The following is a 27,749-nucleotide window of genomic DNA, read 5'->3' on the forward strand; positions in this document are numbered from 1 at the left end:
CTAAGAGAGAGAGAAAGAGAGAGAGAGAGAGAGAGAGAGAGAGAGAGAGAGAGAGACCCATGAGCATGCAAGAAGCCTACTGAACTCCAAAGAGACTGGAGCAGAAAAGAAATTACTCCTGTCACATAATACTCAAAAAAAAAAAAAAAAAACAAATGCACTAAACAAAAAAAATATTAAAAGCAGTAAGGGGAAAAGGTCAAGTAACTTATAAAAGCAGGCCTATCTGAATTACATCGGACTTCTCACCAGAGACTATGAAAGATAGAAGATCCTGGGTATATGTCATACAGACCTGAAGAGAACACAAATGCCAGCCCAGGTTAATATACCCAGCAAATCTGTCAATTACCATACATGGAAAAACAAGATATTCTATGATAAAACCAAATTTACACACTATCTTTCCACACATCCAGCCCTACAAAAGATAATAGATGGAAAACACCAACACAAGGAGAGAAACTACACCCTAGAAAAAGGAAGAAAGAAATCTTTAAACAGACCCACACCAACATTATTGCACCTCTAACAACAAAATAACAAGTAACACTGACTTTTCCTTAATATCACTTAACATGAAAATTAGTATTACCAACACATCTTAATCGATTGAAATTCAAAATATGAGGAATTAGAAATTATTGGCAGTCACCAAGTGGTCTCTCTAATTTGGTGATTGGGTAAATAAGCCCAATACTCTAGAATCCATATATACTCTCTGCTTGTTCATACATGAAAGTGTCTTTCTATGTAACACATAATGGTCTTGAAATCATGCTTCTCACATTTAAGACTCTCTATTAATAGAATTTTTTTTTTTTTTGGTTTTTTGATTTGGTTTTTTTGAGACAGGGTTTCTCTGTATGGCCCTAGCTGTCCTGGAACTCATTCTGTAGACCAGGCTGGCCTCGAACTCAGAAATCCGCCTGCCTCTGCCTCCCAGAGTGCTGGGATTACATGTGTGACTACCACCGCCTGGCTTAGAATTTTTTCTTTGATATTTTTTACTCTATACTATGATTTTCAGAACAGCTTACATATTTCAAAATAATTTATACAGTTTAAAGAATCGTAGACAATTATTTTGGGAAGTGGCTAGTAAGAGAACAACAAAGAGTGAGACTGAATATTTTGCTTGATATTTATAATTTTTGTATATATTATGAAGATGACCTTATAAGGTACTCTTTTTCTGTGAATGAATGCTTTTCAAAATTACCACAGCCAATGAACCAGAATCTTTCCCCCAACTAATGTCTGTGCCACCCTCCAAGCAGAACTATTTTTCATTGAAACAGTTGATGAATGACTGCATGGATAGACCATCTAAATACACACACCATTTCTTAAATGAATGCAACCTGTTCCCTGTGGGCTGAGAATGATGACAATCACTCAAGGCACATAGCTTTGACCATAGCAGGAAATCTACATCCAAATAATTGTGCCTACAATTCATTCCTTGACACAGCAGAACTAGCAATTCTTAGCTTAGCTAATATGCATCTAAACTCCTTTGGTGATGTGAGGGACATTGAAGTACAGACTTATTACAATGAACTCCAATGCCTAGAAATTGTTCTTATTTTGGGTTTGTACCACAGTAAGAGCCAAGATTTTAAGCTCTACTAAAATCAAAATGAACAAACAAATAAAAAGACTTTATCTTTTTTCTTCACTTAATAAAATATCCATCATTTTTATGATTGGTAGAAAAATATATATTGCATTGAATAAAATAAAAAAATCCAAAATTAAAACTAAAAATTTAATAAAATATAAGAGAATATTAAAAATAAAAGTAAAAAGTACAACTCAAGTGATATCATATGCTGTTGAAAATGTGAAGCAAGGGTAACACTTCTGCATTGCTGGGGTGAGTTCAAACTTGTACAACTACTCTAAAAATCAATATGGCAGTTTCTTAGAAACTAAAGAATGCTTCTACCTCAAGATCCAGCTATACCACTCCCAGGCATATGCTCAAGAGATGTTCCACCATACCACAAGGAACTTTACCATATTCATTGAAGATTTATTGATAACAGACAGAAATTCAAAACCCAGATGTCCCTCAATTGAAAAATGGATAAAGAAAATGTGGTTAATTTACACAATGGAATACCACTCAGCTATGAAAAAAATGGCATCATGAAATTTGCAGGCCAATGGATGGAACTTGAAAATATCCTCTTGAGTGAGGTAACACAGACTCAGAAAGACAAACATGATCTAACATACACTTAATTGGATATTACCTATAATGCTCAGGATGACCATGCTACAATCAACAGACCCAAAGAAGATAAGTAACAAGTATGTCCCAAGAGAGGATGCTTGAATCTCATTCAAAAAGGGACATCAAAGGGAGTTGGATAAAAGGAGGGAACTGACAGGGAGAGGGTGGAGGGAGGGCATGAGGGGGAGGGATTGGTGTGGGGGAGCAGGAGGAAGGGCAGAACAGGGCTGGGTGTTGGGGATGCTTCTCTGGGATGAGTTACAGACTTGGCTGTGATGGGGTTGGGAGAGACTCTAGCAAGTCTATAAGAGTGATACTATCTGAGACTCCTAGAAGCTGGGGTTGGAGAGACTAAAGGAGCCATCTCCAGTAGCCAGGCAGGATTTCCGGTATGGGAAAGGGGACACTAACCAACCCACAAAACCTTCAACCCAAAATTTGTCCCATCTACAAGATGTTCAGGGATAAAGATGTAGCACAGACTGAGGGAACAGCCAACCCATGACAGGCACAAGTTTAGAACCACCCCACAGGAGAGAACACTGTTAATGATGCCCCATGTCTTGCAGACAGAACCTAACATAACTGTCTTCTGGGAGGCTTCATCCAGCAGCTGATGGAAACAGATGAAGAGACCCAGAGTCAAACAACAGGCGAAGCTTGGTGAGTCTTGTGGAAAAGAGGAGATAGAGTTAATCAAGCCAGAGGGGTCCAGGACACCACAAGAAGACCTACAGAGTCAACTGACCTAGTCCCATGGAAGCTCACATAGGCTGAAGGAACAGTCAAAGAGCATGCATGGCCTGGACCAAGGACCCTACACATGTGTAGTAGATATGCAGCTCATCTTCAGGTGGGTCCTGTAACAACTGGGTCAGAGGCTGTCTCTTACTCTGTTGCCGGCCTTTGGATCTATTTCCCCTAGCTGGGCTGCCTTTACTGGCCTCAGTGGGGAGGATAACCTTAGTCCTGCTAGGAATAGATGTCCCAGGAAAGGTGGTACCCACGGGGTCAGCCTCCCCTCCTCTGAGAAGGGAAGGGAATTACAGGAGGAGGGGGCATGTGAGGTGGAACTAGGAGGATAGGAGGGAGGGGGCTATGATTGGGTTGTAAAGTGGGCAGATAAAATGAAATTTAAAAAAAATAAGGTAAATGGCTTACCAGAGAAACAATAGTCAAGTTGACTGATGGTCTGAACACTTCCTGTACACAGGTGTCCTCACACCTAACACAAGTGCACACACACACACTCTCTCTCTCTCTCTCTCACACACACACACACAACACACACACTCACACTCTCTCTCTCTCTCTCTCTCTCTCTCTCTCACACACACACACACACTCACACACTCTCAGACACAGGCATACAAACACACAGCTGCACACACAATCACCCACAGGTATATCTACACACAAACAAACAGGTACTCACATGCAAGTAAACTTAAAACACAGCACACACACACACACTATAAACTCACACAAGCAACACACCTCCCAAATACACACTGATCTAGACAAATCCACAAGCTCACACGCAAACCAATCAAACGTAAAATCCACACACGGTTCACTCGAGACAATGAAATCGCAAAGAGCACTACTCCACCAGCTCCTCTCAACGCACTCAAAGAAATCCAGGTGTGGCTACAGCTTAACCTGTGCTGGCTGGACTGCATCACAATCGCACCTCATGAGGTCAGAGCAGGACCTGTCCTGACAGGGCTGGGAGGGACTCCAAGGTGCTGGCCCAGGTAGGCTATGGAGACTGACATTAGGCTTTTAGAAATCAAAGCCTGTAGGATGTTTTGCTGTACTTAGGTCTCTGGTTTGAATGATTGCTGTGCCTTCTCCTTTAAAGTCCTCATGTCTACATGTGTGTGTCACCTTGTCATTCAAACTCATGGCTCCCAGATGATGCTTCAGGTTAATATACTATATATATATATATATATATATATATATATATATATATATATATATATATATATATATATATATATTCTGCTTGTTAAGACCTAGGTGGCCGCTGCCTTTTTTACATTACTGTAGCCATTTCCTTTTAAACCTCTACCCATCCATCTTACATTATTACAGAGGTCCTTCCTCATGCCTGGCTAACCATTAACTGCATATCCCATTAAGTTCTTGCTCTGGTGTTCTTGGAAATTCCCCAACCCTTACCCCGCTTTAGGGACAATCATAACTAAAGTCAGTTACAATTGCTTTGTGTATTTAGCAACAATAAGCTTGAACCCCGATCCAACCACCCACATGCCTAGTAAGACTCCACCTGTCTATGAGCTATTGTAGTTGCTTTAAGCTTCTGTGGGTTTTGTCACTGACAAGCCACCTCTGGGAAACAGGGATGCAGTTTCAACTCCAGAGTCTGACCTGCATCCCTGGTCAATCCGTCCCAGGGTTTATGTTCAATAAACTATCCCTGCTTGATGAGATGACTGAGTGGCTTGTGGGTGACCCCTGGACCCCGACACTACTCATGAGATAGAATAAAGCAGCTTGTTTCCACCTGTGAGGATGACAGGAAGATGCCTTTCTCATAATATCCAAAGCTTTTGATTCTCATCCAAAACTGCAGTGTGTGAGGGCTGAATGCGAACCCACGTGAGTGCTGGGCAAACACCTGCAGTAACAGAGCTAAGAAGCAGGAGAAGTAATACAGATAAATGCGTGGGAGCTTGTGGGCCAGGTAGCCTGGCGTATGTACGAGAAAACCACACACCTATTTTCACAGAGGTCTGACACAAATGTCTCTCTCCTCTTTCTCTCTTCCTTCTCTCTTCTCTCTCCTCTCTCTCTCTCTCTCTCTCTGTGTCTCTGTCTCTCTGTCCTCTCTCTGTCTCTCTCAGCATTTGCTGTAGCAGTGCCCGGACTGCCTGAAGCGGAATTGAAAACAGGCACCTTTGTGTCTTGTGAACATGGGCACGCGCGCGCGCGCGCGCGCACACACACACACACACACACCCTACACTTTGTTTGGGTTTTGAAGGCAGGGTCTTGTTCTGTAACTCCAGCTGCCTGGAATTTGCTGTGTAGACCAGGCTGGCCTCAAACTTGTATTTGATCAGCCCTTTCTTCTCCCACGCTTAGATTCCAGCTGCCAGCTACCTCGCCCAATTGATTTTTTGTTTCTTATATGGCGCAGAGGACTGCTCAGTTTTGGCCTTCACAACAGAGCCAACTTAATGCAACTGAGGCGGGGTTTCTTGGGCCAGAAAAGCTGTTCAATAGTTAGAGCAAAAGCGCTCTTCCAGAGGACCAGAGTTCAGTACTGGTAGCCATATCCAGCAGCTCACAAACACCTACAACTCTAAGAGATCTGACATCGTCTGGCCTCCGAGGGCACTTGCACTCCTGTGCACAGCCGTACACATATACATAATAAAAAATGCCCAGGAGGGGTGGTGTACACAGCACTCTGGAGCCAGAGGCAAGTGGATCTCAAAATAAGCAAATCCTTCAAAGGTGCGGGAGCAGGGGATGGACCATACCTCCTTTGTTCAGGACTAACTTGAGCGATGTACAATACTAGGAGGGCATAGCGTGCCTTCTATTTTCTCAGACAGATGGATTTGGTCAGCCCTAAGGGATTGACAGGCTCTTCCATCTACAAAACCTCGATTCTCCATGCAGACTTTAGCTCTGAAAGGCTACCTAGTTCATGATGTGCCTTTCACTGGAACTCACCAGTTCTGAGCTCTACTCTTCTCTGATCTACCCTTTAAATCCTTTTGTGGGCAGAGCCAGGCGGTGGTGGCTCACACCTTTAATTTCAGCAGGGGCAGGTGGATTTCTGTGAAATCTTCTTGGGACTAGAGAGGGAGATCCAGGACAGCCAGGGATACACAGAAAAACCCTGTCTGGGGTTGGGGGGTAGAATTTTTTTATGGGCTGGGAATATAGCTCAGTGGTAAGGCCTACAAAGCCCTCAGTAAATATAGTTCAGGACTGCGTCTAGGACCACATAATCACTTTCAAAGAACTGTATTTTAAACCATGAGTCTTCTTTGTCTTTTGAGATGTACAACCAATACAACTCAAATAAACCTTCTAATTAGTAGGAGCTCTAGCAGAACGGTAAGGCTAAAGCTAAAGTTCTAGCAGACGTATCCTGGGAAACAGCACACATTCCCAGGGAGTTCTTCCTAAAATAGTACACATATAGCTCCTGCTTCTGCCCAATAGCTAACGGGAGACAGGGGCCACCACAAGTCAGGGCTGGTACACCTTTGATCTTAACACACACCTGCCTTTTCCTACCCTCCACTTTCAACAATGCGTGGGGCCTTTCCCTACTCTAATAATGTATGGCTTTCCTCAGTTCTACTCTATAAAGACTAGGTCAACCATGAAGACCAGGTGTACTCTAAGGACCCCAGTGGCACCCTCATGTCTCCAAGGACAAACTGGCCAGTGACTGGTATCTTACACAAGGTAGTAGCTTCCTAAAAATACAGCATGCTTACAACTGTGGGACAATAATGGCCTGGGCTTACCGAAGGGTCCAGGGAGCTTCAACCCAGGAAACCTTAACCATAAGGACAGTAGGAGTTGGCTACCTCCCTCCTCCCAACCTGGCACCATAAAGCTGACTCCCCCACCATCAACGCTAGCAGAAATTACTGTCCTCTAGTTGTTTGACCTTGTAAGGCTCCACCCCCCAACCCCTCCAATCCCACCCCTGACCCTACAGAGATGAAGTTTGTTCCTTGCCTGGCCAATGGTAGCTCACCTCCTACCGAGATCCTGCACTGCACACATCCTCGCCTGGCTAAGCTTCCCTCCCTCCAGTCCAGCTTGGTGTGCAACAGGGCTGGGTTCCCTGAGGGGGAAGTGGACTCAGGTGTAAGCCCTCTCCTCTCAGCACCGCCTGACCCACCGGTATGCTGCTCCCCCTCATCCTTGCACACAGGCAGAATTTGGGGAGAGGGCTATCACACTATGCATGAAGGTCATACCTGGGACCTTATGGCTCAGGTAAATGACCTCATCTTAAACTTGAAGTAGTTATTTGTTCATAAAAATAGGTAATAAGCTGGGCTAACAGGATGGCTCATTGGATAAAGGCACTTCCTATGGTAGGAGTCTGACACACTAAGGTAAAGAGTTCAATACCCCCCCTCCCAGAATATAACTGACTCCACAGTCTTTTGGACACACCCACACTGTGACACACATGTGCACACACAAATCGGTTTTAAAAATTAAAAACAGTGAGAGCTGGGGTATGATCAAACACAAATTCCAATTTTTTCTAACAAAAAAAGTTTATGTAATAAATAATGTTATAGAAATATACACTATGCTGTATATGGCGGTACACGCCTGTAAGCACAGCACTTGGGAGGCTGAGGTCAGCCTAGGCTATAGTGTGAAATTTTGTTACCCTCACCCTATCCAGTCAAGTAACAAATTCCTATTAGAAAACCAACAGCCTCAAGGAAAACAATTCTCTTTAGTAAACAACCACAAGAAAGTGCTTGCAGTCAGTTGGGTTCCACTAATTTTTCTTAGTTCTCTTTGACTTTCTCCCCTGGTCTTCTAGTCCGTTCTCAGCAGGTCGCTTCTTCAGCCCCTTCATTTTCCTCGTTTGTAGTTTGCTTAAGTCTTGCTTCTGCATATGAATCCTTCCAAACGTTGTGCCAAAAGTATCCTGAGAGATATTCTTTCTCTTCTTTGGCTATAAAACAAGAGGAAAAAGAGTATGTGTATATACATATGTATGTACACATGTGTGTATGTACGCATGTAATTTGTAAACTGTAGCGCATGACCCTCAGTAACGACCCCACTGTGCAGCCTCTCAGCCTGCAGCAGAGGACACAGCTTCACACAGCTCTATCTAGAGATCATGGGACCTTGTTCAGATACAACCCTCGTTCAGAGCCCAACACTGCTGCCACCAGGGCAGATAGTTGGATCACCGGGGAGGAATCGGGATGCACTGAGCACTGTACCAAGGCAGTCTACCATGCCTAGCTTCAGCAGAGCCTCAGTTCAGTCTGTACTAGCATTCCAGCGCTGAAAATATCAACTGTTGCTTTAAAACACTTTTTTGGTGTGTGTGTGTGTGTGTGTGTGTGTGTGTGTGTGTGTGTGTGTGTGTGTGTGTGTGTGTGTGTATGCAGGGGTCCATGGAGGCCACCAGCCCAATGGATGTTGGGACTCAAAACTGTCAACCAACCAGACCCCTAGCTCCTGCCAAGTCTTCACTGCCTTGGCATCTGGGTGGGTTCTTTCTCCTTTTCCTGGCTCAGAGCCTAACCCTTATCTATTTCACTCATCTTTTTAATATAACATACCACACATCCTTGCTGGCCAGAGTGGCATACAGAAATAAACACAGGAAGTCCCACTCCATAGGTCCTGTACCTTGAGCGCCTTGGGCACTTTCATGGACAGTTTATAAAGGTCATCTGATGCTAAGTGTGTCCTCCTCATAACCAGGTCCAGCGACGGCCCCATCTCTTCTAGCTCGATTCGTGGTGTTCTGCACCCAGATTTCTTCAACAGCAGCCTTTATGAATGGGGAGGAAGGGGACTGTTTTAATTCTGTTTTTTGTTTGGTTGTTTGGTTTTGATTTTTTCAAGACTGGGTTTCCCTGTATAGCCCTGGCTATCCTGGAACTCACTCTGTATGTAGACCAGGCTGGCCTCAACTCAGAAATCTGCCTGCCTCTGCCTCCCAAGTGCTGGGATTAAAAGTGTGTGCCACCAATGCTTTGTTTTTAATTCTGTTTTAAAGTCCTGCCGGGCAGTGGTGGCACACGCCTGTAATCCCAGCACTTGGGAGGCAGAGGCAGGTGAATTTCTGAGTTCGAGGCCAGGTTGGTCTACAGAGTGAGTTCCAGGACAGCCAGGGCTACATAGAGAAACCTTGTCTTGAAAAAAACCAAATCCAAAAAACAAAAAACAAAAAAACAAAAAAAAAAAAAAGAAAGAAAGAAAGAAAAGAAAGAGGGGGAAGGGAGGGAGGGAGGGGAGAAAGGAAGAGAGAAAATATCACCCCCAAATTTGAATATTATATTCAGCCACCACATTTAATAAAGCAGTTAAGTCCGCACAAGTAAAAAGGTGAGGCGGGTGAGGGGTTGGCAGGGAAATATTTACTGAGAGAACAATGTTCATAAAAGATTAGCACTGCACAAAAAAGCTGTCAGAGGCGGGCAGTGGTGGTGCACACCTTTAGTCCCAGCACTTGGGAGGCAGAGACAGGTGGATTTCTGAGTTCGAGGCCAGCCTGGTCTACAGTCAGTTCCAGGACAGCCAGAGCTACACAGAGAAACCCTTTTTTTTTGGGAGGGGGGGGAGCTGAGGCAGGAGAGTATAAGTCTGAGACCTGCCTGGGCTGGACAAGAGTTCAAGGCCAGCTTAAAGCTATATCAAGGGGTATTGTTTCACAAACTCAAACAAGCAAGCAATCTGCTTGTTGGGATTTACATTCATAGTAACACTGTGCTGGGGTTATGGTGGAAACCTACTGTGCAAGAGAAACTACTGCAGTCAGTCATGCTTTCTGCATGCTTTAGGTTGTAGCTTTCAAGCCTAGAATTTTGAAAATTACTTTGGCTGGCCTGACTCTGGTTGGTGCTCTAAATCCAGTCAAGAACAATAAGCTAGCACAGAAGTCTAGGACAAGAGATTACTAAACACTAGGCTCCCGATAGATGATCAGGAACCCAAGAGAAATGAGTCCCCAAGATCAAGGCTAGCAGGAAGGAAAGATGGAGGGCCAGGGCACAGCCCCCGTCACTACCATCTGTAACTTCTCCAGACCCGCTGGAACCCCACAACTTCAAACTCCACTCGGGGATGCACTCACTTGTAGCTTCGGAAGTAAACCTTCCCATTCAGCGCAGTGAAGTGCAGAACATACTCTAGTCCAGCCAGCCGGACGTTTGATACTGTGGGGCCTCTGAAGAAATCTGAAAGCACATATGTGGTTGTTAGAAAGAACTATTTCAAAATTCAGCTACAAAGTGCCATCTTCTTAGCGAGGGGAGGGGGAATGTGTGGGGACTCATACAACCTCCAGGGCTGCTCCTCAGGAGCCTGTTCCCTGGAACAGACCCCAGATCGCGCAGGCCTCTCCCTCCTCAGCATCTGGACTATCACCCAGCAGAAGCCCAGAACAAGCCCCTGAGCTATTTCCAGTCCTATTTGAGCTTGCTTTGTGACGGTAACAACTAATAATGGCGGTCTGGCTTCACACCCCTCACAATAAGGATAACTCTGATGTAAGGGAGGCCTGGCTCCCTAATTGGTTCTTGATTTTGTCAATAAAGAAAGTCTGAAGCTAATTGCAGGAAGGAACAGGCAGGACTTCGCGGTTCCAGGAGGAAAAGGGAAACTTGGGGAGAGAGGGGCTTTCCTGCCAGGCTTTGGAAGGAGAAGCACACAGCAATCATGAAAGATCTCAGGGCAGTCGGGGCCGCCAGAGATGTCTGGCATGGGCTGATTGGAACAGACCACTGAGTTTAGGGCAGGAGGAGATGGGAATAATAAATTGTTAAAGCACACATTTCCAGGCAGGGGGTACTTGAGCTCAGCAACTGTGCAGGCAGGCAAATTCTAAAGCAATAAAGCTGTATACATACATACATACATACATACATACATACATACATACATACATACATACATACACACACACATAAAATGCCAGGTGGCGGTGGTGGGGCACGCCTGTAATCCCAGCACTCTGGGAGGCAGAGGCAGAGGCAGAGGCAGGCGAATTTCTAAGTTTGAGGCCAGCCTGGTCTACAGAGTGAGTTCCAGGACAGCCAGGGCTACACAGAGAAACCCTGTCTCGAAAAAAAACCAAATCCAATAAACAAACAAACAAAACTGTCTGAGTGCTTTTGTTGTTTTTTTATCCGCAGAGCAAAGGTGGGTGGAGAAGGAAGATGGGTTGGGGGACGGTACGATCTATCACAAGCTAAGCCAGGAGTGTCAGCAGTCTGGACTCTGGACTGACCCTACCTCCCGAGTGCCAGGATTAAATGCGTGCACAAAATAAACCTATTCTCTGTTTACTATCATCTTTAAGGACAAGGAACAGTAACATTAAAAAAAAAAGAATTAGAATCTAAACACTGGTATTGTTTACTGGGTTTCCAAAGAAGACCAGCAGTCCCAGGTGAGTAAGAAGGCTCAGTCAGTGGATGTGGCTGTTGTGCACAGAGTAAAGACTCGGGTTCGAACCCTGTAGCCCAGGCTACCTCAGTCAATCTCCTGTAGCCCAGGCTGCCTCAGTCAGTCTCCTGTAGCCCAGCCTGCCTCAGTCAATCTCCTGTAGCCCAGGCTACCTCAGCCAGTCTCCAGTAGCCCAGCCTGCCTCTAACCCCCAGATGCTGATGCTTCTGCAGATCTGAATTAGCTTAAACCACTTGAACAAGTTAAACTGACCGTAGTCATAACCAAATAGCAAGCGTGGAAACACAACACTATGACCTTCTGGTAGAGAAGAAGGGCAGCCTTTCAAAGCTTCAAAGGTGACTTGTAGCTGGCCATGGTGTACCTTTACTCCGAGCACTCAGGAGGCAGAGGCCGGATCTCTGTGAGTTCCAGGCCAGCCAGGGATATATGAAGCCAGACTAGCAACCAAACAAAAACAAAAGAACTAGTGTGGCTCACTAAGAGTAAAGTCCTCTGCTGGCAAAGGAGCACAGGGGTGTTACTTACACACACAAGACCTGAGCTCCCAAAGGAAAAAACCCAGCCTTAGATGCTCTGTGGCCAAAGTCCCCAGTACAAGGCGAAGGAAAATGCTTAGCATTTAAGATGCAGGAGCTGGATGGATTCACAAAGGTTTCCTAGGAAAGAACCTGAAAGAGCGCTAGAAACGTGGTGAGAATGAAGCTAGCTGGGGATGACAGCCTTCCTCTCAGCACGCTGAAGGACAAGCGGAGAGAATACAAGGCCAGTGTGAGCGGCAGCAAGAAACCTAGCAACCAATACACACAGAGCATGACTCCAGAAAGCACTGCCCAGAGCAACCAATACACACACAGAGCATGACTCCAGAAAGCACTGCCCAGAGCAACCAATACACACACAGAGCATGACTCCAGAAAGCACTGCCCAGAGCAACCAATACACACAGAGCATGACTCCAGAAAGCACTGCCCAAAGCAACCAATCACACACAGAGCATGACTCCAGAAAGCACTGCCCAGAGCAAACAATCACACACAGAGCATGACTCCAGAAAGCACTGCCCAGAGCAACCAATACACACACAGAGCATGACTCCAGAAAGCACAGGCGGAACGGTTGTAGCAAACTTACTTACTTCCCTTCCTGGCCTGCTTTTTGTTCTTCAAGACAGGGTTTCTCTGTGAAGGGTTTTTTGGATGTTCTGGAACTCACTCTGTAGACCAGGCTGGCCTAAAACTCACAGATCTGCCCTTCTACAGGAAAGTTCCACCACTACCCAGCTATAACATATTCTCAACAAATCACTTTCTTTAAAGAAGAAACTGGGGGTCTGGAGAAATGGCTCCATAGTAAGATCAGTCGCTCTACCAGAGGGCCTGGGTTTGATTCCTAGCACCTGAACGTCAGCTCCAGCTCCTATCTGTCCATAACTCCATTCCCAGAGGATATAATGTCTTCTTTGGCCTCCACCAGCATGAGACATGTATGTAATATACAAACATACATGCAGGCAAATTATATAAAAATTTTAAAAAGAAACTGAAGAACTGACTAAGTTATTATACGCTAACTCACTCCCTACTGTGCTACGAAAATAAAAATTTAAAAGCATGTTATATAGTACTTATATTATGGAGGACATTATATACAAAACTTTGGAGTTTCAGAGTTGGTAATTAATAATATTTTACAATCTTAAGTGTTAACTGACCACAGATTTCTAAATGTAACCCTACAATGCCAAGTATGAGGGCATAGGACTGGCGTACTACACAAGGGTTTAGAACAAACTTTAGGTTTGTTTGTTACCATCAGAACTCATGAGGGCTGTGACATGGCTCTGCAGATTACAATGCTTGCCACCAAGGCAACCTGCATTCAATCCCTGTGACCCAAACTTCAAATGAGCATGTCCCAGCCCCCACATACAAATAAAAATGTAATTTAAAGAAAACAAAACCCTACAAAGTCTAGAATCCCGTTAACTAGAATATAGCTGAGTACTATGCATTAACTAAGTACTTTGGGTTAACAAGAAGATAGCTAAGTAGTTTCCGGCTAGGAACCTCAGATAGGGTTGGGCAAAGGTGCAGACGGAGAGGATCAGAGGCAGAGCTGCAGGAGGCGTGGGAGAGGCTGGGCCTGCCTGGCTAGAGGAGCCCCAGACACCACAGGTAGAGCTCGCCAGGCCGTTCTAGAGCGAGTTTAGAAGACTGAAACATGGAGAGAAACATGAACAAGGGAAGTCTGGGGCGTGAGCGTTCAGCAGGAACAAAGGCTGGACAGGGCGGGAGGCCATGAGTGTGACAGCTGACAAACAGGCAGGCTGCGCCCTGTCCTCAGAACCCCAGTGAGGCTGGGCAAGGGAGGAGAAGTTTTAAGACAAGAGAACAAGTGTAGAGGCACACCCCTTAATTCCAGCACTCAGGAAGAGAGGAAGTTAGTTCCCTGAGTTTGAGGCCAGCCTGGTCTCAACAGAGTTCCAGGACGGCCGGACTATGCCGAGAAACCCTGTCTTCAAACAAATAAAGCAAAACCAGCACTCATCCAGAGCCCAGGGAGAGGAGCGAACACAGATGTGAGAACTGTGCAGTTTGGTCAGGAAAAGAACAGGACCAAGTCTAGCCTCACAGAAAAGGCAGGTCTCAGGAGCAGCAGTTGCTAACAAGATGAGTTCTACTGGCACTTACCAATAAGAAGGTTTTTTAATCTTCTGTAGTCTTCTGTTACATCAAAATCACCACCGGCAAATATCAACATGGGTTTTGTTCCCTCGGGGCACTTACTAGTCTGTGAGATTAGAAAACAAAACAAAACAAGTGTAATTATATAATTATCAAAATCTAGAGAGTTTGTATTTTTAAGATAGCCAATATGTATTAAAACAATCTCAAAAGTTTTACACATATACTATCTCATTCTTGTTGCTACATCCACACCTGAGAATCAAGACAATAACTGGTGTGATAAATCAGTGTCACTTAGATGGCATGTTCTGCCTTGACCCACAGGTCCAGTTTGAAGTCACTGAGCTCTGGTAGCTGGAGTTACTGACCACACAGGAGTTGGTAAAAGCCTTTGTCAAACCCACAGGATAAGGATATTTAGTTATCATACTAAATCTTCAAGGTCTGTCTCTTTTTTCAGAGGAGAGCTGAAGAGATGAACAATATGCATATATTATAATATAACATATAATGCAGTATACTATAATTTAACACATATCACAGGCCTCGAAAATACACCAACTCAGCTGTACACAGTGCATCATGCCTGTCACCCCAGCAATTTTGAGAAGTGGAAGCAGAAATATCAGAAATTCAAACTCAGCCCTGGTCACAAAGCAAGTCTGAGGCCAGCGTGGGTTAGGGAAAACTCTACATCAAACAAAGCAACACACAAAACCCCCACTAAGTTATAGAACTTTCCATTACACACAGTATTTTTTTCCTCTATGCTCTTAAATCTAATCTTGAATTTTATCTACCATATGTATGACTTCAAAGTTAAACAATGAAACTCCTTTGGGCTTTAATCACCAAACGTAAATGGAGAACTGGGCCTGATGTGGTGGTGAATGCCTTGAATGACTTGGATGGCAAAGGTAGGGAGTTCCAGGACAGCCAAAGCTCACAGTGAGCCCTGTCTCAAAAACACAGACAGACAAACAAACCCCACCAGCCAGGGAAAACTGCCTTGATCTCACACCTGCAATATGTAAGTGATGTCACGTATTTGATAGGACAGTCTGAAGTAAGAGGCTCTTGCTACCTTTCTAGGCTGTTTATCACACTTTGCTACTTCCTACTTCATAACCCTATTCAAAGAAGGGGGTACCTAGTAGGTTTCCAAGGGAGGTTATGCTAGTAATTCGACAACAAATAGTCAAAATAATATAGAGGCAGCAGAGGGTTTTGGTCATAGAACAGTGCCCAAGTTGAAAACTTCAGATTGTCTATAAATGTTGTTACCACTTATGAAAGACAGCATTTAAAGTAGGGCTGGAGAGATAGCTCAGTGGTTAAGAGCACTGACTGCTCTTCCAAAGGTCCTGAGTTCAAATCCCAGCAACCACATGGTGGATCACAACCATCTATAATGACATCTGACTCCACCTTCTGGTGCGTCTGAAGACGCTACAGTGTACTTACATATAATAATAAATAAATCTTTAATAAAAAAAAAAAAAACCAATCCTAAGTAAGCCTGGCTAAGAACAGGTCATCACACTCTCAAGTTTAACTTCCTAAGACTCGGGTACTATATGTTATAAAAAAAACAATTCATTCCTCTTTGTTTGTTTTGGTTTTTGCTGTTTTTTGAGGTAGGGTTTTTCTCTGTGTAGACCAGGCTGGCCTTGAACTCAAGAGATCTACCTGCCTCTGTCTCCCAAGCATCAAGGCTAAAGGTGGGGGCCACCACTGCCCAACCTACATGTCCTCTTTTTAAAATAAAGGTAAAACTGTATTTCTGCATGAAGTTCTTTTTTCTATAATACTCTATCAGTACTTCTTCATCACAAGATGTTAATTTTGGCCAAGAACATTATTAAAATGCTATTAGTTTTATGATCAGTATCTTACCTTAATATCTTTTAGAGACACAAATTTCTCAATACCTAGTTCAATCATATCCAGCACATGGTAGTCATACATACGACCTAAAAGCAAATATATTTTTAAGCACAGATTTTTCACATTCACCTTTTGTTGCCTATAAGGCTCCAAATTACCTGTGTCTTCTCCGTCTCTCTGAACTCACACACCCACTTCTGACATCTACTGAGTTGTGTTGTTAGGATGTTAGTCAGGGAAAGCTCTATGACGCTCTCACTAAGAGCCCAGGTCCTTTATTTTACAGACTAAATGGTGTGGAGTTGAGCATCTACAGTCCCAGTACTGGGGAGGCAGGAGGATGAAGTTCAACATCAACCTGGGGGCTGGTGAGATGGCTTAGCAGTTAAGAGCACTGACTGCTCTCCTGAAGATCCTGAGTTCAAATCCCAGCAACCACATGGTGGCTCACAACCATCTGTAATGAGATCTGACAACCTCTTCTGGTTTGACTGAAGACAGCTATAGTGTACTTACACATAGTAAATAAATAAATCTTTTAAAAACAAACAAACAAACAAACATCAACCTGGGCTAGAAAACAAGTCCTGGGCCAGTCTGGGGAAAAATAAAGATTCTACTCAAAAGTAATTAAATGGGACTAGAGAGATGGCTCAGATATTAAGAGCACTGACTGCTCTTTCAAAGGTCCTGAGTTCAAATCCCAGCAACCACATGGTGGCTCACAACCATATGTAATGGGATCTGATGCCCTCTTCTGGGGTGTCTGAAGACAGCTACAATGTACTCATATAAATAAAATAAATAAATCTTTAACTAAATGAACTAAAAAGAATTGTAGCTCAGCATACCAGGAGTGTTCAACATGCCTCAGGCTTGCGATGAAACCTCAACAAAAACATCCACCTTCAAAACCCAAGATACATGACGACAACAGACAGTAAAGGGGTTGCCTACGCCTGAACATGTTAGATGGAGACTGTGTATCAGGGATGGAGATGACTCAGTAGTGTTTCCTGCTCTTCTGAGGACTTGAGGTTGGTTCCCATTACCCATGTCATAACTGCCTGTAATTTCATGTGATTTATATATATACAAACATACACAAAATAAACAGATAAAACTGTACTTCCTATTTAAAAGCTGGAACTCATCTTCAAAGATGTTAGCAATGGTGGTCTAAGATTACTAACCAAAAACTAGTTCACATTCTTTCTCGCTTCCCTGGGCTGGCAGGGTAATACTGATGTCACTGGTGGAAAGTTTCTGTGGCGAGGCTGGGATTCCAATCTGAGCCTTCAAAGAGATCGACAAGAGCTCTACCACTGAGTCTAACATCATGAGGTTAAAGAGCAACAGAAACCATTTTGGGGCCTATGGATTGCTTGTAAATTCTGAAAATATCCATTAATCTGAATCACAGAGCAAAACATAAACAAAAACACTGAAGAGTGGTGGCGAATGCCATTAATTCCAGGGCTCTGAGGCAGGGGGATCTTCTGAGTTGTAGGCATGCCAGAGCTACATTCATTATATATAAGACTTGTCTCAAACTAAAACCAAGAGTATGGTACTCACCTATTACTAGGTTATTTGGCCTCTTCTTATTATGGGAACCAAACATGAATAAAGAACAGTCTGATTTCTTTGAAAAGAACTCCTGCAAAGTAAGAAGAAAATCCCTTGAGGAAGCTCAGCCTGGCCCGCTGTGGTGGCTCACGCATTTGGAAGGCTGAGGCGAAGCACTGCGGAGAGGTGGCCGGCCAAAGCTACACAGCAAGCGCCTGTCTCCAAACAAGCAACTGTGTTACCTGTAAGCTCATAAAGGGTATTAGGGGCTGCCCCTGCCCCTCTCCCACGAGAAGCTAATGAAAATGTAGTGAACTAGATACATACAGAAGGGGCTGGAGGATGGTTCAGAGGTTAAGAGTAGAGAGAGGCGGGGTTCCCAGAACCCCTGACAACAAAGAACTAACCTCCACCTTTTCCTGACCTCTCCGGGTACTAGACACATATGATGCACATACATGCAATCAGGTAAAAACTCATACATAAAATTTTAACTTTTAAATTCCATTTTCTGACTTGGGGTTACTTAGTTAAAAGATTCACCTTTCAAGAATAGAAATAATGGACATTACAAAGTCAGTGTCTGAAAGACCACTCATTACAATTATGCAGTGAGTCCTTCCGAGTCGCACACCAGGTCCCATTACTGCATGAACCCTGACACCTCAGCACTCCCAGGGGAGCCCAGGAACCGATGACCACACTCACTGACTTTGGATGTCTGGACCTGGGCTCTTAAGTTTTTAATGTATGTGTCGCTACTTTTCACAGCAACTACAGCCTAACAGGGCCATGCTCTGCCAGCCCCATGCTCACAGTTTACTTAGCTCCAGCCACGTGTCTGGGGCTGGCTGACAGACTATGATACTCCAGTACAGGCACTGCCAGCATCACACAAGTATTTACTGGCTTCCATTACAGATTTGAAACAAGAGAAATGTGAAGTTTCAGTCCCAGATTGTCCGGTGAAGTCCTATATTCCACACACCTGGCTCACTGCGGGAGGTCAAGAGTCCTAAAATAAAGCTGAGGTTCAAAGGGCGGGTATGGCAGCACACAGCGGGACCTGGCACTGGCACGACACACACATGCAATTCTGGGCTCACTAACTAGCCACTCTAAGCCAAAATTGTCGGGTTCAGTGGGAGACTGCCTCAAAGATAAGGTGGAGGGTAAAAAAAAACCCTCCATCAAACCCTCCATCTGGCTTACCTGCACACATATGCACACGGGCATACAACACTAAATTCCATGTGTTCTACTCAAAAATCAGCTTTAAAAATAAAACCTTCAAAATTAATTTAAAAAAAGGTCAAAGGACTGATAAAACAGAATTTGTAAATCCTCCATGTGATGAGCCACCTGGCCCATCCAACCCCACACCCGCTGGTCACTGCTCTGAAGGGTGAGCTCCTGATGTGACTCTGCAGATGCCAATGGGGCAAAGAGCCACACCCGTCCATTACTCCCAAAGGACTGAGAGAGTCAAGAACTTAGGCTGGCAGGGTGTGGTAGCACACACCTCTAGCCCTAGCACTTGGGAGGCAGAGAGAGGCAAGCAGGTTTCTGCAAGCTCAAGACCTGCCTGGTCTACAGATGTAGTTCCAGGACAGCCAGGGCTACATAGAAACTCTCATCTCTAAACAAACAAACAAACACACACACACAAAGGCAGGCAGGCTGTGGACCTATGTCATTTGATAAATGAACTTTTCTAAGAATTTACCAGAAGTAGTCTTGCAAACTCCACCAGGGCTTTATGATATGCCACGTGACAGCACTCTACATTCTCGGAGGCTCCGAAAAGCATTCTCTCCTCATCCCGCTCCGGCAGAGACCAGGCTCAATCCCCAGCGCTCACCGGGCGGTCCAGAACTACCCATGACTGCATCTCCAGGGAGGGGGTAGCCAAGCAGACAGAGGCGCAAAGCCTGGTACCTGAGTTAATTCAAACCTACACACACACACACACACACACACACACACACACACACACACACACACACTTTAAAAAACAGCAATCTTATTTCTCAATTTGAGTATCAAAATTCTCATAGATGGGACTTCTAACCTAAAAATAACAACTTATGAATACAGTGTGAGTTAGTGAGCAGTCATGTTTACCCAGCTCTGTTCTGTTATTTCTGAACAGTGGGGATAGAACCCAGGGCCTCAGGCAGGCTAGGCAAGCATGAGCTAGAACTACTACCCAACCGCACACCCAGTCCTGCCCATATGTGCTCTCTTAGAAAAGAGTCCTATACTTACCAGTGATGTCTGATCCTCAAATGGTCTTGTAATATTTTTCCTAAGAATATTAAAAAAAGAGTGACTCCAGTTTTAATGTTAAAAAGTACATTTAATTAAATGAAATACTGAGTAAAAGGTAATTTTGTATTCAGATGATTAAAACAGCAGTACACTGTGGTACACCTTTAATCCTACCATTTGGAAAGTAGTGGTAGGTAGATATTGATAAGTTCTAGACAAGCCAGGTTGCACAGTGAGACCCTGTCTCAGTATATGCTGCCCACAGAGGGTGGGGGTGGGAGCCTAGAGAGATGCTCAGTGGGTAAGAAAGAGCACTGGCTGCTCTTTTAGAGAACTAGGGTTCAACTCTCAGCATCCACCTAGCAGCTCTCAACCATCTGTTACTCCAATCCAGGGCCTCAAGGGGCAACTGGCACACACTTGGTGCACGGATGCATGTAGACAAAACACCCAAAACCATAACATTAAAACAATAAAAAACAACCAATCACTTTTAATCCCAGCACTAGGAAGGCAGAATCAGGTGAATGTGAATTTGAGGCCAGTCTAGAGAGAGTTCCAGGACAGCTAAAACTACAGCGAGAAACTATCTAAAACAAACAAAAAACAGCAAATAATAACCATCAGTAACAACAACATAAACAAAGGGGCAATGACTGTTGTTACAAAACTAAATCAGGCACCAAGGTAGTATAAAAAGTGAAAGGATTATTCAACCTAAGTCCTGATTAATAAATTTGCCACAGAAAGGGTCTGAGATTAACATTATTTTTGTTGGACAAAGGTGGCACATGCCTTTAATCTCAGCATTCAGGGGGTAGAATTTGAGGCCAGCCTGGTCTACAGGGTGAGTTCCAGGACAGCCAACACTACACAGAGAGAGAAACCCTGGCACAAAAACAAAAAGCGTTGGAGTGGAGCAATTGCTCAGCTGTTCAGGAAACTTGTTCTTATAAAGGATCCAAGTTCAGTGCCTAGAACCCCCCACATAAAAAAGCTCGCATCAGCTCTGTGGGGTCTATGACTTCTGGCCTCAGCAGGCCTTCATATGCACATGGGCTAACACATTTACACACACACACACACACACACACACACACACACACACACACATTCAAAACAGATCATTCTTTGTAGGAGCAGAATGTGAAAGGGACCTAGCTCAGAAGTAGAGGGCATGTCTAGCATGTGTAGGGCCCTGGATCACATCTCTAGCATCAGTAGGGCCCTGGATCACATCTCTAGCATCAGTAGGGCCCTGGATCACATCTCTAGCATCAGTAGGGCCCTGGATCACATCTCTGGCACTCCTCCACAAAAAGACAAAGATGCTGAGTGAGACAGGCAGAAGCTTAAACTATAAAAGCAAGCAAGCAAACAAACAAACAAACAAATAAATAAGGCAGGCAGGTGCTACTGGACCTGAGCCAGCAAGTGAAGCCCATGGCCGGTGAGCCTCAGCACTGGGAAGTAAAGCAGCATGAGGCGTCAGAGGCCAGCTAGGCTATATGCAACCTTGTCTCAAAAACCAAAACAAAGGCGCTGGAGAGATGGCCCAGCGGGTAAGAGCACTGACTGCTCTTCCAGAGGTCCTGAGTTTAATTCCCAGGAACCACATGGCAGCTCACAACTATCTGCAATGGGATCTGATGCCCTCTTCTGGTGTGTCTGAACATAACATACTCATAAATAAACATATTTTTAAGATGTTTTATTAAAACATCACTGTGCATTACGAGAATAGACTGTACTATGATCAAATAACAGCACTGTAGAGTATAATGAACCCACAGAGAGAGACCACCACAGTACCACAGTCACTCTGACTATACACACAGACCACTCCAGACAGGACAGGTAGCAGCTCAGAACTTATGAGTTTACCATTCACAGATTCATGCAACTGTGCATATGACATATTCGGGGTTGGGCAACTACATCTGCACTAGACATGGGAAGATGTTGGTTCCCTAGCATTATTCCAGTAACGACACAGCACAACTGTGTACCAGGCATTTACAATTTACGTAGTCGGTAACGTAGCAACAACTGAAGGTCCACAGAGAGATGAGCATAGGTTATGAGACTACTGCGCCACTTAACACTCAGGGCTGGAATCTGCATGTTTGTACGCTGCAGGACAGTCCCCAAACCACTCCCTGAGAGCTGAGGGATGACCGTACTCCCATAGTCTCAAAGTAGCTCCCCTAAATACTTACTAACTATAAAGGGGAAAATAGTCACGGTGGAGACGCCAGAGACAAGCTGTCAAAGACTTTCATAAACTAGAGAAGACAAAGCCAGCAAGATGGCTCAACAGGTAAGCGCTTGCCTCGCCTCCCAGCCTAACAAACAGCCTGACTTCAGTCCAGAACACACAAAGGTGGAAAGAGACTCGCCACCGATGTCCTCTGACCTCTACACCTACACCACGACAGTGACTGGGGTCTGAGGGGACCCCTAGCTGGCAGAGAACTTGCTCAGCATGTATTAAGGCCCTGGGTTCAATCCCCACTATTTCTAAGAAGGAAAAAAACCAAAACAAACAAACAAACAAGAAACGACGAAGACAAAAAACCAAGACTAGAGAAACACAACTAATCCCTGGTTCTGGAGAGACTCAGTGAAACAGTATTCGGCAAAACCAGAACAGGGAAGTGGGAAGGGGTGGGTGGGAGGACAGGGAAAGAGAAGGGGACTTAAGGGACTTTCGGGGAGTGGGGGGCTAGAAAAGGGGAAATCATTTGAAATGTAAATAAATTATATGGAATAAAAAAAAAAAGAGTAAAAAAAAAAAAAAGAAACACAACTAAAAGCAATGTGAAAACTAGAAAATGAAGATAGTAACTAAGTTAATCAAGAACTTACTTGGTATTACCACAGCACTATCAAGTCCCTGGCTACTATAATTGCAATGATAATGTAAGATGTAACACTGGCGAGCCGGGGAGCCGGGCGGTGGTGGCACACGCCTGTAATCCCAGCACTCTGGGAGGCAGAGGCAGGCGGATTTCTGAGTTCGAGGCCATCCTGGTCTACAGAGTGAGTTCCAGGACAGCCAGGGCTATACAGAGAAACCCTGTCTCCAAAAAACCAAATCAAAAAAAAAAAAAAAAAAAGAACACTGGACGAGCGGGGTTAGAGTTTTTCTGTGTATAATTACTTCAAAATAAGGTAAGTACATACTACAGTTATGAAAGAATATTCTGAGCCAGGCATGGTGGTGCACGTTTTTAACCCCAGCATTTGGGAGGCAAAAGCAGGTGGGTCTCTGAGATCGAGGCTAACTAGGGCTACAAAGAGAAACCTTGTTTAAAAAAAAAAACAAAAAAATCTAATCAAATAAAAAGAATATTCAACCATGCGGGGCAGGGGTGGCATACACCTTTAATCCCAGCACTTGAGAGGCGGGTGGATTTCTGAGTTCGAGGCCAGCCTGGTCTACAGAGTGAGTTCCAGGACAGCCAGGGCTACACAGAGAAACCCTGTCTCAAAAAACCAAATCCAAAAAAAAAAAAAAAATAAAAAAAATAAAAGAATATTCATTCAGTGCAAATACTAGTACCTTTTTCTTCCATACCTCCCATAAAGCAATTGTTACAACTAAGTAAAATAAACTAATAATAACAAGAAGAATGACTTACTTTTTATATAGAACTCCATATGGTTTCTTCAGTGCATACTGTAAAACATAATTTTAAACTTTCTCAACAAAACATTCAAAAAGCAGAGTCATAGCGATTTATATGCATGTACCATCAGTTGTTTTAAATTCAGGGGTGGGGCAGGGTCTCGCTATGGCGCCTGGGCTGTCTTAACTGTCCATCTTCCTGCCTCCGCCTCCTGAATTCTGGGATTACGGTCCTGTGCTACCCACCGGTCCTGTGCTACCCACCGTGTTTAGTAAGACATTCAAAGGCTCTCATTCAGCCAAGTGCCGTCAACATTTCAGAAAAAGATGAGCAAGCCTGGCCAGACACAGCGGCTCACGTCTGTAACCTCGGGGCCTGGAAGGCGGAGACACAGGACTGAGTCAAAAGGCAAGGAATGTGTCTCAGTGGAAATGCTGCTTGCTGGCAAGACAGATGACCCGAGGTCATCTCCTGCTGCCTACATGATCAAAGGAAAGGGGGTATGACAAAGGTCAAAGTTCCCCATACGGTCAAGCTGGGCACAGTGGCGTGTTTGCAATTCCAGCACTTGGAAAACTTAGAAAGGTGGCGGCTAACTTGAGACCAGCCTGGGCCACATAGGAGACACCATCGCAAAGGGGGAAGTTTTCAGTTATTTAGCTGATTTAATTCAAAGACAGCTACATAAAGTATTAAGTCCTACATGCCTGTGTGCCTTTTAGATAATGCCACATGCGATGACAGCAGTTCACCAGTTTACCAGGTACCCACCAGGTCCAGATACTGTCTGGCTTGGTAGCAAGTATCTTTCCCCGGAAAGCCATCTTGCCAACCTAACAAAGCAATTTCTATCTTAGCTACTTAAGGACTCCTAGGAGTCCGGAAGCTATGTTCTGAATTTAACAACACTAGAGCCGGGCGGTGGTGGCGCAAGCCTGTAATCCCAGCACTCTGGGAGGCAGAGGCAGGTGGATTTCTGAGTTCAAGGCCAGCCTGGTCTACAGAGTGAGCTCCAGGACAGCCATGGCTACACAGAGGAAACCCTGTATCGAAACAACCAAATCAAAAAAAAAAAAAAAAAAAGAACAAAAAGAACACTAGAACACTGATGGTACAGACACACAAACAGGACAAAAAACCCCACACGACTGGAAGCAAACACTGTAACTCAAACTTTAAACGACTTATTAAGGGTCGAGCATGGTGACAAGTGCTTGCCATCCTCGCACCCAGGGGGTGGACGTCAACCTGGTCTACACAGTACGTTCCAGCTGGGGCTACATCATGAGACCCGGTCCAAAGGGGTGGGGCAGGGAGCAGCCCACATAAATACAAATTCCCTCAGAACTAGTCACTTTATGCTCTCTTACACGTACCCTCACAAGATGACTTCCAATTTCAGTGTCTTTATTCAAGGCTAGATCTTAAGATCTAACAATCATATCACACCTGCCCCAAGTCAGTTCACTAAAGTTCCTAAATATTTTAATCTTACCTTAAATGAATAATCAGAGCCAGCCTGGGCTACATATAAGACCCTGTCTTTTTTTTTTTTTTTTTTTAAAGCCAGTCAACAGGGCTGACAAGATGGCAAGGCATTCCTCTTGCAGAGCAGGCAAGGTCAGTTGCCACCACACCAGCAGACTCGCAGTCACAGTCACACACACATGCTCACGCACACGGGAAGCAGTAAGTCAGTATGCCTACCACGTCTCTGAGAACCTGGGTCACAGTTGCATTTGCATTTCCGCCTTTAATCAGCATAGCATTCTTAATGTTCTCACTGAGCTTCGGTTCTCTCTTCTCAAGGAATCTCTTCGCCCTTTTAGTTTTAGGCTTTCTGTACAAAAAAGCACAATTCGGAACAAATTACACATTTTTCTCATATGACTCAATGACAACTTGACTGACTTAAAAACTCAGCAGGAGTCATACTCACATTTATCAAGTAGGATTCCAACAACAACAACAGACAAAACGAAACAAAACAAAAAAACCTCACTTAGCCAGTTGTGTGGTGGCACACAACTTTAGTCCCAGCAGTCGTGAGGCAGAGGCAGGTGGATTTCTGAGTTCGAGACCAGCCTGGTCTACAGAGTGAGTTCCAGGACAGCCAGGGCTACACAGAGAAATCTTGTCTCAACAAACAAAAATAAAAAACAACACAAATTTAAAAAATCCCCACTTTTCAAGAAGATATTAGCAATAGTATTTTATCATTACTGTTAAGTATTTGTTTTATTAGCTTTTAGTTTCTTAACAACTTTCTTTTTGATATTCTCATTTTTTTCATGTACTAAGTTTTTCTAACCCTCTTATTAAACATTAAAGGATTGTGGGGCTGAATGGTCAGGTTAAGAGCACTTGGTGCCTTTGTAGAGTTGAATGTAGATTTGGTTCTTAGTATCCACCCGACAGCTCCCAAACTGGCTGTAATTTCAGTTCCAGGGATATGATGTTCTCTGGCTTCTGTGGGCATTGTAGACACAAGTGCACATAAACAGAAGCTGGCATTCACATATACATAAATAAAAATAAACATAAAAAAGGAAAGCCGAGCGGTGGTGGCGCCTTTAATCCCAGCACTCTGGGAGGCAGAGGCAGGTGGATTTCTGAGTTCGAGGCCAGCCTGGTCTACAGAGTGAGTTCCAGGACAGCCAGAGCTATACAGAGAAACCCTGTCTCGGGAAAAAAAAAAAAAACCAAATACAAAAAAAAAAACAAAAAACAAAAAACAAAAACAAAAAAATAAAAGAAAGAAATGACTTCTAGTTAAGTGTTATTTTTAACTTAGTATGGTTCTTCATGGTGACTTGTTCCTGTAATTACAGCTCTTTAACAAGTCAGGCAACTCAGACTAAAAAAGTAATATGCCTAAGATCTTCACTGCTGGCATAAAAGCCAACGTTAAAAATATTCTAGATGTAAGAACCCATCTACAATTCCAACATAAAAACTAATTTATTATTCTGTTTTTATGGTGTGGCAGTAATAGGATGTTACTACATATTTCTGTTAAGAAAGAATTCAACTTTGTTTCTGCTGTGTTAAACAGGGTACTTTTCACAGTTTTCTATGAACAAAATTCCTCCTATCTCAAAAATAATCCTCCATTTTCCCAGTCTTGGGACAGGTAGGGAAGGAAGGAAGGAAGGAAGGAAGGAAGGAAGGAAGGAAGGAAGGGAAGGAAGAAAAAGAAAGAGAGAGCAAGAGAAAGAGAAAGAAAGAAAACAAAACCCAATAAATGCATAAATCTTAATTTCCCACATAAAATTAAAAACTTTTACTCCAATGAAATGTCATATATAAAGCCAAGTTAGTCATTTACTGGTCAGTCAACATGCACATTTTTTAACTGAATTAAATCAAGGCATGCAATGTTTTTATCCACTTTACAGCCCGTGTCTTTATGCAATTTGACTAACCAGCAATCAATGTAAATGGCATTTTATTAGTTAGGCATAGTAGGTGCACAAAATCCATCAATAACTAAAAAGAAACTATCGTCTACATTACACATTTACTTAAACAGCAGAAAACGGTGAGCCAATGCAGTAACATTTGGGAACTCAATAAATATTTTTGAACAAACGTAACCATCACTCAGGGAAAAGCAGAAGTGTACAAAGTTGGAAGGACCATTCTGTACCTGTTGTGGCAAACACTGCTCTCTATAACACACGACTGTTGTGACAGCTATTTTACAGGGTAAACTGATTTAGGGCTGTTCAAACGCCCAAAGTGACAAAACCTGATTCCGAGGCCCACCGCCACTGTCACAGCGGAGAATCCATCAGTGGCGAGGGCAGAAGCCGACCTCGGCTCGGGCCCTCGCTCCAGCCCACAGCTCGCGGTCCGCCACCAGGGCTTCACCAGCGGAGACTCGGGGCGGAGAACCGGCCGAGCCGACCCCTTCCCAGGGAAGAGCAACAGCGGGAAGACCGCGGCTGGGGTCACGGAGACTCGATCCCACGCCATCGAGCCCCACACACACTTACAGAACTTTGTCCAAAGCATCCATAGCTGCAAGACTCCTTAGCGAGCGCACGTGTACCGCTTACTTCCGGGAAGCCGCCGCTGGCGCCGGAAGAGGCGGTACCGGAAGTGCGAATTACCACTTCCTTAGACAGCCCCGCCCCAACTATTTTGGGAAGACACAGCGTTCTGTCTCCCTTGGTTACCCAACATTGTTCGGTTGTTCTCCGTACAGTAAACACTTTTTGTTTGTTTGTTTGTTTGTTTGTTTTTGCTTTTCGAGAGTTGTCCTTGGACTCACTC

General features: G+C 44.1%; 1 protein-coding gene across 1 annotated transcript; it reads right to left on the reverse strand.

The window, feature by feature from the left end:
- Positions 1-7,492: 7,492 nt before the first annotated feature.
- Positions 7,493-27,551, reverse strand: Rpf2 (ribosome production factor 2 homolog). Its single transcript, XM_052164046.1, has 10 exons — positions 27,470-27,551; positions 25,179-25,311; positions 23,484-23,521; positions 19,837-19,876; positions 17,578-17,659; positions 16,009-16,085; positions 14,116-14,215; positions 10,089-10,191; positions 8,639-8,783; positions 7,493-7,946 (listed from the first exon to the last, which is right to left on the reverse strand). The coding sequence occupies exons 1-10, from the start codon at positions 27,490-27,492 to the stop codon at positions 7,767-7,769; spliced, it is 921 nt and encodes a 306-aa protein (XP_052020006.1). The 5' UTR covers positions 27,493-27,551; the 3' UTR covers positions 7,493-7,766.
- Positions 27,552-27,749: the final 198 nt, after the last annotated feature.

The sequence above is a fragment of the Apodemus sylvaticus genome, chromosome 19 (assembly GCF_947179515.1).
Source record: "Apodemus sylvaticus chromosome 19, mApoSyl1.1, whole genome shotgun sequence".
NCBI classification, from domain to species: Eukaryota; Metazoa; Chordata; class Mammalia; order Rodentia; family Muridae; genus Apodemus; species Apodemus sylvaticus.

Excerpts from the sequence above, each read along its gene's own strand:
- Rpf2 (XM_052164046.1), bottom strand. The coding sequence starts at position 27,492 with ATGGATGCTTTGGACAAAGTTCT. Across the intron at positions 23,522-25,178 it reads CCCAGGTTCTCAGAGACGTG|TATGCACTGAAGAAACCATA; the intron begins GTAGGCATACTG and ends TATGTTTTACAG. Across the intron at positions 7,947-8,638 it reads AAGTGCCCAAGGCGCTCAAG|CCAAAGAAGAGAAAGAATAT; the intron begins GTACAGGACCTA and ends CTTGTTTTATAG.